General features: G+C 57.8%; 1 protein-coding gene across 1 annotated transcript in view; it reads left to right on the top strand.

Moving 5' to 3' along the window:
* LMOD1 (leiomodin 1 (smooth muscle)) overlaps positions 1-13,703 on the top strand; it is a 28,469-nt gene extending 14,766 nt beyond the window's left edge. Inside the window, exons 2-3 of the mRNA XM_014951334.1 lie at positions 7,209-8,837; positions 13,169-13,703. Coding sequence (XP_014806820.1) covers positions 7,209-8,837; positions 13,169-13,195 — 1,656 coding nt within the window. The 3' untranslated portion in view covers positions 13,196-13,703. The remainder of the gene's footprint in view (positions 1-7,208; positions 8,838-13,168) is intronic.
* The last annotated feature ends 12 nt before the right edge of the window (positions 13,704-13,715 follow it).

Raw genomic sequence — 13,715 nt, 5'->3', positions numbered from 1 at the left:
CCTCTCCTCTCTAGTGTGTTCCCCTTTCACTCCAAAACCTGTGCCCAGCGAGGTGACCAGCCCCCATTCACCGCCCTGAGCAGCCAGCCGGATCGATACCCACCACCCAAGCAGCGCTTTTCTACCCCAAAAATGAGCTGTGGGAGCTTTCAGAGCAGGAGGCGAGAACCTCCCTCCACCCTCACATCCCCACCACCCGCAGGGGACTTGGGCAGCCCCCACTCCCTCCCATCCCTGGCTCATCCGGCTGCTCCGGCCCCGGCCCCATCCCTCGCCCGGCACCGGGAGCGGGGCTGCGAACGCTCAGATTCCAGGCAAGAAGTTCCCAGTCTCCTTTGCCTTTTAAGGAAACATCTGAGTGGGTTTGAGGGTTACAAATGCTAACAAGCAATGGCAATGCTCATTTTGGTCTATTTAGAGGAAACGGGAAGGCATTTCAGTTCATCAAAACACTGGTGATTAATCAGCCAAGTACCAGGCTGTTTTCATTAGGCTTATTTTTAAAGGGCTGACACGCTGTGTAAAAATATTCCCCTAATAACGGTGCTGGCGGCAGAGGGAAGGGCACGGGAGGGGGTGCAGCGGCGCTGGTTTCTAGGTACCCGGGGTAAATATGTCAGCGCGGTGGAGAGGAGCGAGCGGGCAGGGCTCAGGATGGCCATGGAGAGGGGACAGGGCTGGCACTCGCCGCTGGGGATGGAGACAAGCCTGGCCGGTGGCCTGGGCTGCAGGAGAAGGTGCGCCGGGGGCTGAGTGTCGTGGTTTCAGCCAAAATCACCGCAACCCAACCAACAGATGGCCCTTCCCCCCCCCCCCCCCCGAGGAGAGGAAAAGATAAGGAGATTGAAAAGTTTAGAATTAACTAAACTACTTTAATCAAAAATAATATTCCTGTCCGTTCCTCCCCACAGATGTGACCCCTCTACGTTTTTCCGTTTCCGACCCTCTAAGGGGCAAATAACGAAAATTGGCTGCCCTTGGTTGTTGTAGCAATAAGTATAAGCAAGGGCCTCTCTGCACACCATTCCCTGGCAGGTAGCACAAACATGGGTCTTATCACTCTGAGAAGGAACAGTTTTCTCCACAATATGCCGTTAATTTCAGAGAGTTAGAAAAGGCCTAACCAAAATGCAAAGCTACAGAACACAAAATTGATCCGGTTTTACCTCAAACCGGGACACTGAGGGACAGCCAGGGTTTGAAGTCCAGGGGGGGAGGATGCTTTTCTCTCTCCTCTTCTGCATCACCCTCCCAGCGGCTCTTCTGCTGAGCAGCACCCTTCATGTCCAGCCCAGAGGAGAGGACTTTGGTCACCGTCACCAGTGAGTGGAGCTTGGGCTGGTGTCACCACGCGGGGTTGGCACCTGCATGGAGCCAGGGTGGTGGAGAACACCAGGAGCCCGGGGATGCGTGTGAGGACAGGAGGGGATGAAGGAACAATCCCTCCTGAGCATGGACATGGCCTTGGGCAGGGCCAAGAGCAGCTTCTGACCTGGTCTGAGAGATGTGGAACCGGAGCAGCACCCTTCATGTCCAGCCCAGAGGAGAGGACTTTGGTCACCGTCACCAGTGAGTGGAGCTTGGGCTGGTGTCACCACATGGAGCTGGCGCCTGCATGGAGCCAGGGTGGTGGAGAACACCAGGAGCCCGGGGATGCGTGTGAGGACAGGAGGGGATGAAGGAACAATCCCTCCTGAGCATGGACATGGCCTTGGGCAGGGCCAAGAGCAGCTTCTGACCTGGTCTGAGAGATGTGGAACTGTTCAAGGGCAGGTTGGAGGGGGCTTGGAGCAACCTGGGCTGGTGGGAGGTGTCCCTGGGCAGGGGGTGGCACTGAGGGGGGTTTTAAGGTCCCTTCCAACTCAAACCATTCTACGATTCAATGTCCCCAGTCTCCACCAAGGGATTGAGAGTCTCGTGCAGGCAGAGGCAGACGGGTAAGAGAGACCCCTGCTTTTAGAATCACAGATCTGGTTTCTTGCCTGGAAGTTTTTGCTCCCAATTCCTCCCCTTCTGCTGCTGCTGCTGCTGGAGCCAGGCGCTTGCTGAGGACTTTCCCCAGCAGGGACAGGGGGGACAGGATCGAGGCAGCTCTGCTTTAACTGAAACAGCTTGAGCTCCTCTTACCCCTTGCTGCCAGCCAGCACCTTCTGCGTAACTTGGAGCTCTTTGACCGCATCCTTCCAGCACATCCCAAACTTGCTGGATACATGTGATCCTACAAACGCTGCTTGTGGTGACAGTAACACCCGCGGCTGGTCACTACAAACGCTGCTTGTGGTGACAGTAACACCCATGGCTGGTCACTGCACAGTCATAGAATGGGTTGGGTTGGAAGGGACCTTGAAGACCATCTCATTCCCACCCCCTGCCCTGGGCAGGGACACCTCCCACCACACCAGGTTGCTCCAAGCCCCCTCCAACCTGCCCTTGAACCCCTCCAGGGATGGGGCAGCCACAGCTTCTCGGGGCAACCTGGGCCAGGCTCTCACCACCCTCCCACCAAACAAGTTCTTCCCCACATCTCAGCTCCATCTCCCCTCTTGCAGGGTCCAACCCTTCCCCCTCCTCCTAGGGCTCCCCTCCCTCATCCAGAGTCCCTCCCCATCTCTCCTGGAGCCCCTGGAGGGACTGGAAGGGGCTCCAAGGTCTCCCCAGAGCCTTCTCTTCTCCAGGCTGAACCCCCCAACTCTCTCAGCCCCCCCTCCCAGCAGAGGGGCTCCAGCCCTCCCAGCATCTCCGGGGCCTCCTCTGGACATTCGTTGCCTTCCCTTTTTCCCTGCCCAGGGGCACAGCTGGCTCCTTTTCCCCCGGCTCCTCTTCCACATCCTGCTTCCCGGGTCTAGTTCCCTTCTTCCTGAAGACCTGCCCCAAGCTGCAGCACCTGGACATGTGGCAACACATCCGTCGAGAGATGTTTTAATGAGAACAGCACTAACGATGTGACAGCAAGACATTCCCAGCAGCTTTACTAAGCGAGGATTTGCTATGCATCTTATTTTGCTCTAGTTTCATCTTGTTTGGAGAAATCTGTTGCCTTCACTGAGCACGGGAGATGTTGTAGGTCCTTCTCTCCAGGATTTTCCACCCTTTCTCCAGGGCCTGCTCATTCCTGGCCAAAGCCTTTGCTCTGGTTGGTCTTGGGTGGCCTGGGGAACTCAGGGGGGACTCGGGGCTCCCCATTGTCAAGTTGTGTGAGCTCAAGCTGGGAAGGAGAAGGTTTTTTGGAGAGCTTGGTGTGGAGGTGAGGCTTCTGGCCCTGACTGGAGGCATCAGAGTGGACGTCTATGGACACGGAAGGGCTGCAGAGCCCTTGGGGGGCAACTGTCTCTTCTTGCAGGGTCCTGCAAGAACCTTCCAACCTGGGACATCCCCAAACACCTTTGGAAGACACCGTTGGGCATTGGTGTTGGGGGACAGAGCGAGGCAGCAGAGTCCTCATCCCCCCAACACCTCCTGCCCAGCCTCCTGATGGTAGACATGGCTCTTTCTTCACCGATGGATGTCACTGATGTTCCTTCATCCTTCAGGATGTCACTGGGCATCCTCGCACCACCCCAGCCCTGGGAACAGGGCGTCTCATGGTGGCTCAGTGCCAGTGGAGGTGGCATCACCTGCTCCCTGCAGCCCACAGGACAGGGGGGTGCTGGCATCGGGGCACCTCTGGTGGCCCCATCCCTGGTCTTTGGGGTCTGTGGGGCTGTGTGGACGCACGGCCAGGCCCTGGCATATGCCTTTCTGTCGCCTGTTTAGGTCCGTGCAGGGGGAGCCAAGAAATCTCTTAACTAAATAAACAGCTCTCTCCTCCCAGCTGGCATCTGTTTATACGCCAGGTACAAACAGTCCCCACGGCTGCCCCGCTCACAGCCCGGCCAGTTCTTTCCACAAAACAGCGGTCCCTGAGGGCCAGCGGTGCCGGGACGGCAGAGCCACACTCTGCCCCGCACGGACACCACGGGGCCTTGGGCTGGGGATGACACCACGGCCAGGCCATCATCTGGAGGAGGAGACCAACCCTGGCTGCAGAACACGGGGTCTGGACTCAGATTTGGGGATTCAAGGCAGTGGGTGAAGCCACGGTGCCCTCCCAGCCCTGGGAGGACCCAGGGAGCTCCTCAAGCTGCATCTCCCAGAGGTGTTTTTCTTCCTCATGTCCCTGAAGTCCTAAAGTCCCCGTGGCAAAGATGACATTTGCGCTGCCACCCCCTCGCCTTGGTCCTTTCTCCTCCTCCTCCTGCAGCCGGCGTCGCTGTGGTTGTGCTGAGGACACCCAGATGAATCCCACAGCTGTAGATCTGAGCCTGACGAAATCATGGCCCCCATGGCAGAGTCCCAGCAGGTCACCCTCTGCTCGTCCACAGAGGTGGCAGAGCCACTTTTGGCAGAGTCAAACCACGCTGCCAAAGCCTGGCACCCAGGGAGAGCCAAGCCAGCAGTGAGGGGCAGGATCTGTGTGCTCCTTGGCTGCAGAGCAAGGAGAAGGAGGTTTAAACTTCCAAACCTGGATCCAGGCTTTATGGTAGGATCCTCCTCTGTACAGCAAACTTGGTCCCAGTGTCAGGGGTTCATCTGTCCTCAGTCATCTGCTTGTAGAATCATAGAATAGAACCATAGAATGGTTTGGGCTGGAAGGGACCTTGAAGACCATCTCATTCCCACCCCCTGCCCTGGGCAGGGACACCTCCCACCACACCAGGTTGCTCCAAGCCCCCTCCAACCTGCCCTTGAACCCCTCCAGGGATGGGGCAGCCACAGCTTCTCGGGCCAACCTGGGCCAGGCTCTCACCACCCTCACACCAAACAAGTTCTTCCCCACAGCTCAGCTCCATCTCCCCTCTTGCAGGGTCAAACCCTTCCCCCTCCTCCTAGGGCTCCCCTCCCTCATCCAGAGTCCCTCCCCATCTCTCCTGGAGCCCCTGGAGGGACTGGAAGGGGCTCCAAGGTCTCCCCAGAGCCTTCTCTTCTCCAGGCTGAACCCCCCAACTCTCTCAGCCCCCCTCTCCCAGCAGAGGGGCTCCAGCCCTCCCAGCATCTCCGGGGCCTCCTCTGGCCCCACTCCAACAGCTCCATGTCCTTCTGCTGGTGGTGGCCCCAGAGCTGGAGGCAGCACTGGGGGGGTCTCCCTGGAGAGGAGCAGAGGGGCAGAATCCCCCCCTGGCCCTGCTGGCCACGGGGCTGGGGATTGCAAAATGATGCTACTGGGAGACTCTTCCCAGCCCCGTTGGCCATGGGTGAAGGCTGCAACGAGGCGTTTGTTGTGTCCTAGAGCTGCTGGTGCTGGTTGTGGTTGGCAGCACTCACAGGGCAGGCTCTGCCAAGGATTCAGGTTCTTGAGAAAAGGGGGTTTGGCTGACAAGAAGCAAATGATGAAATGGCCTGAGAGCATGAAGGGAAAGAGGAAAATCCTTTGCTGCCAAAGGTGGTTTGGAAGGAAATAGCCGTGGAGCCGTGGGGCTGCGTCCCTCTGTGTGTGGGGAGGTTGCCTGAAGGTCAGTGCTGGAGAGCCCAGAGCCAGACTGAGCTCCTCGAAATCCCACAAACACAACAATGGCCTCGCTCTGAGTGAAAAAAAACGAGGCAAAAATTGCTGCTGAAGAGTGCAAATGCAAAGAGGCAGACGAAACAAAAGCAACGTTTGCCGGCCCACTAAGGAACGAGTGGGCGTCTTGGATGGACTGGAGATAAAAGAAGAAACTTGGGAGGTCCAGGGCACTCTGCTGCATGACTTCTTGGCACAGAGGGACAGGGACATCCCAGGGGCAGGGGGTGACACTGCTTTGCCCAACGCGTGCAGCAAAATCTGCCCGAGACAACCCCAGTTAAGCTCTTCCCTCCTGCGATGCCTTTGGGCACGGCAGGAAGATGGGCTGGGAAATCATCGTGGGTTACAAGGCAATAAACACCGTGTCCCCCAGGGACCCAAAAAAATACAATCTGAGGTTAAAAGGAGGCTTGTTTCAGAGAGCCCAGGGCTGGGTGAGACTGCTGGATCAGCGGTGTCCCCTGTGTCACCACCTGTGGATGCTCCCCTGCTTCCACATGTGTCCAGGCCAGCACAGGAAGCACGTTGGGCTCTGGACCAGGCAGAGCATCCAGCTGGAAACCATTTAGGAAAGCTGGGAAAACACCTGGGGTTCACGGACGTGCAGGCAGTAGATCCATCCCTGGTTAAAAAGGTGCTTAAAAAGAGGATAACTCTGAGGAGGTGTGACGGGAAGGGGTCCAACAGCACAGTCTGCAAAGGGAGGTGATCATTCGTTCGAGTTCTGGACCAGGCAGAGCATCCAGCTGGAAACCATTTAGGAAAGCTGGGAAAACACCTGGGGTTCACGGACGTGCAGGCAGTAGATCCATCCCTGGTTAAAAAGGTGCTTAAAAAGAGGATAACTCTGAGGAGGTGTGATGGGAAGGGGTCCAACAGCGCAGTCTGCAAAGGGAGGTGATCGTCTGTTTGAGGGGGGTGAAGGAGGGCATCTCATGGACCTCTGGAGCCCTTTGGGAAGGGACTGGAGGAAGAAGGAGAGCAGAGATGCCGTGGGGAGCCTCAGTGGGACCTCGGCACACTTGGGTCCTGCAGGCTCTGCCTACAGTCGGGGTGCTCAGATGTTGAACCCTCCCCTGAGCCCTTTAACCTCAGCTGGGTTACACTTTCCTCTTCCAAAGCACAACCACGGGCTGCAGTGTGGGAACACAAGGTGGTGAATCATGCCGAGGGAGATGGAGGAGACTTAGGGTCGTGTTCAGGGCTAAACCATCTCTGCAGTGTGGGAACACAAGGTGGTGAATCACGCCGGGGGAGATGGAGGAGACTTGTGTTCAGGGCTAAACCATCCGGATTTGGAGCAGGTCACCTCCTCCCTGATGAGTCCTGGCTGTGGGTCTGTCCCCTGCCATGGCACAGACCGGCACTAGCTGTCCTCGTGCTCCCCCACGGCACCTCCCTCACGCCTCCTGGGGACCTTGCATGATGTTCTCAGCAGATTTCTCTCATGATAACCCAGTTTAGGGCAGTTCATCCCTCGTAGGTGTAGTCTAAGACCTTCCCACCACCTTCCTGCATCCTCCCGTGCACCTTCCCCGGCTGCGGTGCTGCCCTGAGGGGCCCCGTGTGACAGAGGTGCAGAAGTGGTGACAATGGGACTGGGGTGACAAGTCTGGAGGTCGGAGGCATCTGTCTCTGTAACACCTTGGTGCTTTTCTCTTGTTAGGAAAGCAGATTGAGCGAGAAGAAGGGAGCCAAGAATGAAGAAGAAAAGGGAAAAGAAGCTCCTTCCAAAGACCCGGCCCGGAAACAAGATACAAAAGCGGGAAAAGACTCTAAAAAGGAAGAAAACGTTCAGAAAACAGACCCCAAAGTGAAAGCTGAGGCTGAGAGCAAGACCAAGGAGGAGAAGGCTATCAACGACAAAGTCAAGGCCATGGAGAAAAAGCTGATGGGGAAGGACAAAAAGGAGGAAGACAAAGGCTCAGCCTTAAAGAAGGATGTGGGGAAGGATAAAAAGGAGGAGGAAAAGGGCTCAGCGTTAAAGAAAGACACGGGGAAGGATAAAAAGGAAGAAGAAAAAGGCTCAGCGTTAAAGAAAGACACAGGGAAGGATAAAAAGGAAGAAGAAAAGGGCTCGTCATTAAAGAAGGATGCAGAGAAGGATAAAAAGCAGGAAGAGAAGGAGTCAGCAGCAAAGAAGGACACAGGGAAGGATAAAAAAGAAGAAGAAAAGGGTTCTGCATTGAAGAAGGGCACAGGGAAGGACAAGAAGGAGGAAGAGAAGAGTTCGGGATTAAAGAAAGAGGCAGAAAAAGACACAAAGGGAGAAGATAAGAAAGAAAAGGACAAAAAGGAAGAGGAAAAGAGTTCAGCTTTGAAAAAATCAAAGTCAGACGAGAAGGAGAAATCCCAACCAGAGGCAGAAACGGCAGCAGAGGAGAAACAGGAGTCCAAGGCAGCGGCCACGAGCAGCCCCTCCAAGCCCACCAGCTCCCCGGATCAGGCCAAGGATGACGAAGCCTCCAGCATTTTCGATGAGCTCATCGAGAAGGTGAAGAACAACGACGCCGAGGTGACGGAGGTGAACGTGAACAACTCGGACTGCATCAACAACGAGACTCTGGTGCGCTTCACCGAGGCCCTGGAGTTCAACACCGTGGTCAAGCTCTTTGCCTTGGCCAACACCCGCGCCGACGACCACGTGGCCTTCGCCATCGCCATCATGCTGAAGTCCAACAAGGTGCTGACGAGCATCAACCTGGACTCCAACCACATCACGGGCAAGGGCATCCTGGCCATTTTCCGGGCGCTGCTGCAGAACAACACGCTGACGGAGCTGCGTTTCCACAACCAGCGGCACATCTGCGGGGGGAAGACGGAGATGGAGATCGCCAAGCTCCTGAAGGAAAACACCACGCTCCTCAAGCTGGGCTATCACTTTGAGCTGGCCGGCCCGCGCATGACGGTCACCAACCTGCTGAGCCGAAACATGGACAAACAGAGGCAGAAACGCCTCCAGGAGCAGAAACTGGCACAGGAGCGTGGGGAGAAGAAAGACCTCCTGGAGGTGCCCAAGGTCGGAGCTCTGCCCAAAGGGTCCCCCAAGCCATCCCCGCAGCCATCCCCCAAGGCTTCCCCCAAAAGCTCTCCCAAGAAAGGGGGAGGTCCTGCTGCGCCACCTCCGCCTCCTCCTCCGCTTGCCCCACCGCTCATCAACGAGAACCTGAAGAACTCACTCTCGCCGGCCACGCAGAGGAAGTTGGGAGACCGGGCACTGCCCATCCAGGAGAAGAACTCGCGGGACCAGCTCCTGGCCGCCATCCGCTCCAGCAACCTCAAACAGCTCAAGAAGGCAAGTGCAGGGCCGCGGTGGGGTCCACCCACGGGGTTGGTCTGTGGGCTGAGATCTGAGGTCATGTCTGTTGTCACTTGAATGGCGGAGAGGGTGAGGACAGTCCTCCAGTGCAGGGTATGAAGCAGGACATGCGTGGTCCCAACCCCTGCACCAAGCACATGGGGTGGCAGATCCATCCCTTCGCTGAGCATGTGGGGGGGGCAGATCCATCCTTTGTACCATCCCTTCCAGGGCAGGTGGGGGTCAGCAGATCCATCCCTTGGCAGAGCATCCAACAGGAGAAGACCCATCCCCTGACAGAGAGCGTGAAAGGGGCAGATCCATCCCTTGGCAGAGCCCCTGGGATGGGCAGATCCACCTCATTCCAGCAGCCAGGTTTGGCTCCAGGGTTTGGGACTCCAGGAAGAAGCTTTAACCTGTAACCCCAGGAGATGGAAATCCAGGAGCTCCTCATGCTTAGCTGCAGGGGGGAAGCTCACGCACATCCACAGAATCACAGGATGGTGGGGGTTGGAAGGGACCTCTGGAGACCATCCAGTCCAACCCCCTGCCAGAGCAGGTTCACCCAGAGCAGGTCCCACAGGAACGTGTCCAGGTGGGGTTTGAATGTCTCCAGAGAAGGAGACTCCACCACCTCTCTGGGCAGCCTCTTCCAGGGCTCTGCCATCCTCACAGGAAAGAAGTTCCTCCTCACCTTGAGATGGAATTTCCCGTGTCCCAGTTTGTGCCCGTTGCCCCTTGTCCTGTCCCCGGGCACCACTGAGAAGAGTCTGGCCCCATCCTCTTGCCCCCTTTAGCCCTTTAGCTCTTGCTCAGCAGTGATGAGATCCCCTCTCAGGCTGCTCTTCTCCAGCTGAACAGCCCCAGGTCCCTCAGCCTTTCCTCAGCAGAGAGATGCTCCAACCCCTCAGCATCTTTGTAGCCTCCGCTGGACTCTCTCCAGCAGTTCCCTGTCCTTCTGGAACTGGGGAGCCCAGAACTGGTCCCAGTGCTCCAGCTGGGGCCTCCCCAGAGCAGAGCAGAGGGGCAGGATGATCTCCCTCCACCTGCTGGCCACGTTCTTCTTGATGCCCCTCAGGAGACCATTGGCCTTCTCGGCCACCAGGACACATTGCTGGTCCATGGGCAACTTGTCCACCAGGACTCCCAGATCCCTCTCTGCAGAGCTGCTCCCACCGCTCTTCAGAAAATCAAACACTCTGGTGACAGAGACCTGCCCCCCATGCACCACCCAAACCCATCCTCCTTCCTCTTGAGCCCCTCCAGCTTCTTGCCCCACACAGAGCCTTTGCTGGAGAAGGGTTTCCAGCCTGGAGAAGAGAAGGCTCCGGGGAGACCTTGGAGCCCCTTCCAGTCCCTCAAGGGGCTCCAGGAGAGATGGGGAGGGACTCTGGATGAGGGAGGGGAGCCCTAGGAGGAGGGGGAAGGGTTTGACACTGAAAGAGGGGAGATGGAGCTGAGATGTGGGGAAGAACTTGTTTGGTGGGAGGGTGGTGAGAGCCTGGCCCAGGTTGCCCAGAGAAGCTGTGGCTGCCCCATCCCCGGAGGGGTTCAAGGGCACATTGGAGGGGGCTTTGGGCAACCTGGTCTCATTGAAGATGTCCCAGCCACTAGAAGGGATGGAACTGGATAAACTTTAAGGTCCCTTCTAACCCAAAACGTGCTGTGATTCTATGGCGATTCCAGCCCTTCCCTGGGTTGGAGGGGACCTTTAAGTTCATCAAGACCAACCATCAACCCAACACCGACCAACCCACCACTGACCCGTGTCCTTCAGCAACGGCTTTTAGATCCCTCCAGGGATGGTATTTGGGGAGTGGAGCCACAGGACAAGGGGGAAGGGTTTTAAACCAAAAATTAGGAGATGGAGCTGAGATGTGGGGCAGAAATCCTTTGGTGTGAGGGTGGTGAGAGCCTGGCCCAGGTTGTCCAGAGAAGCTGTGGCTGCCCCATCCCTGGAGGGGTTCAAGGCCAGGTTGGAGGGGGCTTGGAGCAACCTGGTGTGGTGGGAGGTGTCCCTGCCCAGGGCAGGGGGTGGGAATGAGATGGTCTTCAAGGTCCCTCCAACCCAAACCATTCTCTGACTATGGATGTCCCCAAGAGACACCCCTGGAGCTCTGACCATCCCCAGCAGAGAGAGGGGCTCAGCCCCACCGCTCAGGTCCGCACCCCCAGGCTGGTCCAGCATCCCATTCCCTGTCCTCCAGTGCAGGGTATGAAGCAGGACATGCGTGGTCCCAACCCCTGCACCAAGCACATGGGGTGGCAGATCCATCCCTTCGCTGAGCACGTGGGGTGGGCAGATCCATCCTTTGTACCATCCCTTCCAGGGCAGGTGGGGGTCAGCAGATCCATCCCTTGGCAGAGCATCCAACAGGAGAAGACCCATCCCCTGACAGAGAGCGTGAAAGGGGCAGATCCATCCCTTGGCAGAGCCCCTGGGATGGGCAGATCCACCTCATTCCAGCAGCCAGGTTTGGCTCCAGGGTTTGGGACTCCAGGAAGAAGCTTTAACCTGTAACCCCAGGAGATGGAAATCCAGGAGCTCCTCATGCTTAGCTGCAGGGGGGAAGCTCACGCACATCCACAGAATCACAGGATGGTGGGGGTTGGAAGGGACCTCTGGAGACCATCCAGTCCAACCCCCTGCCAGAGCAGGTTCACCCAGACAAGGTCCCACAGGAACATGTCCAGGTGGGTTTGAATGTCTCCAGAGAAGGAGACTCCACCACCTCTCTGGGCAGCCTCTTCCAGGGCTCTGCCACCCTCACAGGAAAGAAGTTCCTCCTCATGTTGAGATGGAATTTCCTCTGTCCCAGTTTGTGCCCGTTGCCCCTTGTCCTGTCCCCGGGCACCACTGAGAAGAGTCTGGTCCCATCCTCTTGCCTCCTGCCCTTTAGCTATTGCTCAGCAGCGATGAGATCCCCTCTCAGGCTGCTCTTCTCCAGCTGAACAGCCCCAGGTCCCTCAGCCTTTCCTCAGCAGAGAGATGCTCCAGCCCCTGAGGACCTTTGTAGCCTCCGCTGGACTCTCTCCAGCAGTTCACTGTCCTTCTGGAACTGGGGAGCCCAGAACTGGTCCCAGTGCTCCAGCTGGGGCCTCCCCAGGGCAGAGCAGAGGGGCAGGATGACCTCCCTCCACTGCTGGCCACGTTCTTCTTGATGCCCCTCAGGAGACCATTGGCCTTCTCGGCCACCAGGACACATTGCTGGTCCATGGGCAACTTGTCCACCAGGACTCCCAGATCCCTCTCTGCAGAGCTGCTCCCACCGCTCTTCAGAAAATCAAACACTCTGGTGACAGAGACCTGCCCCCCATGCACCACCCAAACCCATCCTCCTTCCTCTTGAGCCCCTCCAGCTTCTTGCCCCACACAAAGCCTTTACTGGAGAAGGGTTTCCAGCCTGGAGAAGAGAAGGCTCCGGGGAGACCTTGGAGCCCCTTCCAGTCCCTCAAGGGGCTCCAGGAGAGATGGGGAGGGACTCTGGATGAGGGAGGGGAGCCATAGGAGGAGGGGGAAGGGTTTGACCCTGAAAGAGGGGAGATGGAGCTGAGCTGTGGGGAAGAACTTGTTTGGTGTGAGGGTGGTGAGAGCCTGGCCCAGGTTGGCCAGAGAAGCTGTGGCTGCCCCATCCCTGGAGGGGTTCAAGGCCAGGTTGGAGGGGGCTTTGGGCAACCTGGTCTCACTGAAGATGTCCCAGCCACTAGAAGGGATGGAACTGGATAAGCTCTATGGTCCCTTCCAACCCAAAATGTGCTGTGATTCTATGGCGATTCCACCCCTTCCCTGGGTTGGAGGGGACCTTTAAGTTCATCAAGACCAACCATCAACCCAACACCGACCAACCCACCACTGACCCGTGTCCCTCAGCAACGGCTTTTAGATCCCTCCAGGGATGGTATTTGGGGAGTGGAGCCACAGGATGAGGGGGAAGGGTTTTAAACCAAAAATTAGGAGATTGAGATGAGATGTGGGGACAGGAATTCTTTGGTGGGAGGGTGGTGAGAGCCTGGCCCAGGTTGCCCCGAGAAGCTGTGGCTGCCCCATCCCTGGAGGGGTTCAAGGGCAGGTTGGAGGGGGCTTGGAGCAACCTGGGCTGGTGGGAGGTGTCCCTGCCCAGGGCAGGGGGTGGGAATGAGATGGTCTTCAAGGTCCCTCCAACCCAAACCATTCTCTGACTATGGATGTCCCCAAGAGACACCCCTGGAGCTCTGACCATCCCCAGCAGAGAGAGGGGCTCAGCCCCACCACTCAGGTCTGCACCCCCAGGCTGGTCCAGCATCCCCTTCTGTTGACCCCCCAAGTAACGGGGTGTCCTCTCTGGCAGGTGGAGCTACCGAAGCTGCTGCAGTAGGGGGTGGGAGGACGCTCCCCCCGCGGCCCCCGGGGACACCGGCCTTTCTGGTGCCTGTTTCCATGACCAGCCCTTTGGGAGCCTGCAGTGACCGACACCGAGGAGCAGCCATCTCTTGGGGACGGACGGACGGATGGACAGATGGACAGATGGATGGACAGACGAAGGGCCACCACGGCCGTTGGACGCGGCGCGGGAGGAAGACGTTGTATTTATTATTTTTAACGGTTGTGACACCTTCAAGCTCTTTCTTTTGCCAGCACCGTGTCCCGCCCGGTGACACCGAGGATGGAGGAGGGAACCCCCGGGGCTTGGCACCCCCACCCCATCCCAACTTGCCCACCGGGCCCCCGGGGTGGTCCAGCCCGGGGCAAGCAGAGGGACCCCCCCATACTCCCCCAGCCCCAACCATGCCTGGAGGGGACAACCAGATTGTTGTCACAACGTGCCACCCCCCAGGGTGGCAGGGACAGTGGTGGGGTGGCAGCGGGTGGGATGGTGGGTTGGTGTTGGGGGGCAT

Source organism: Calidris pugnax, unplaced genomic scaffold (assembly GCF_001431845.1).
Source record: "Calidris pugnax isolate Ruff unplaced genomic scaffold, ASM143184v1 scaffold194, whole genome shotgun sequence".
Taxonomy (NCBI): Eukaryota; Metazoa; Chordata; class Aves; order Charadriiformes; family Scolopacidae; genus Calidris; species Calidris pugnax.
Note: the sequence above shows the minus strand (reverse complement) of the source record. Positions and strands in the feature narration are given on the sequence as shown.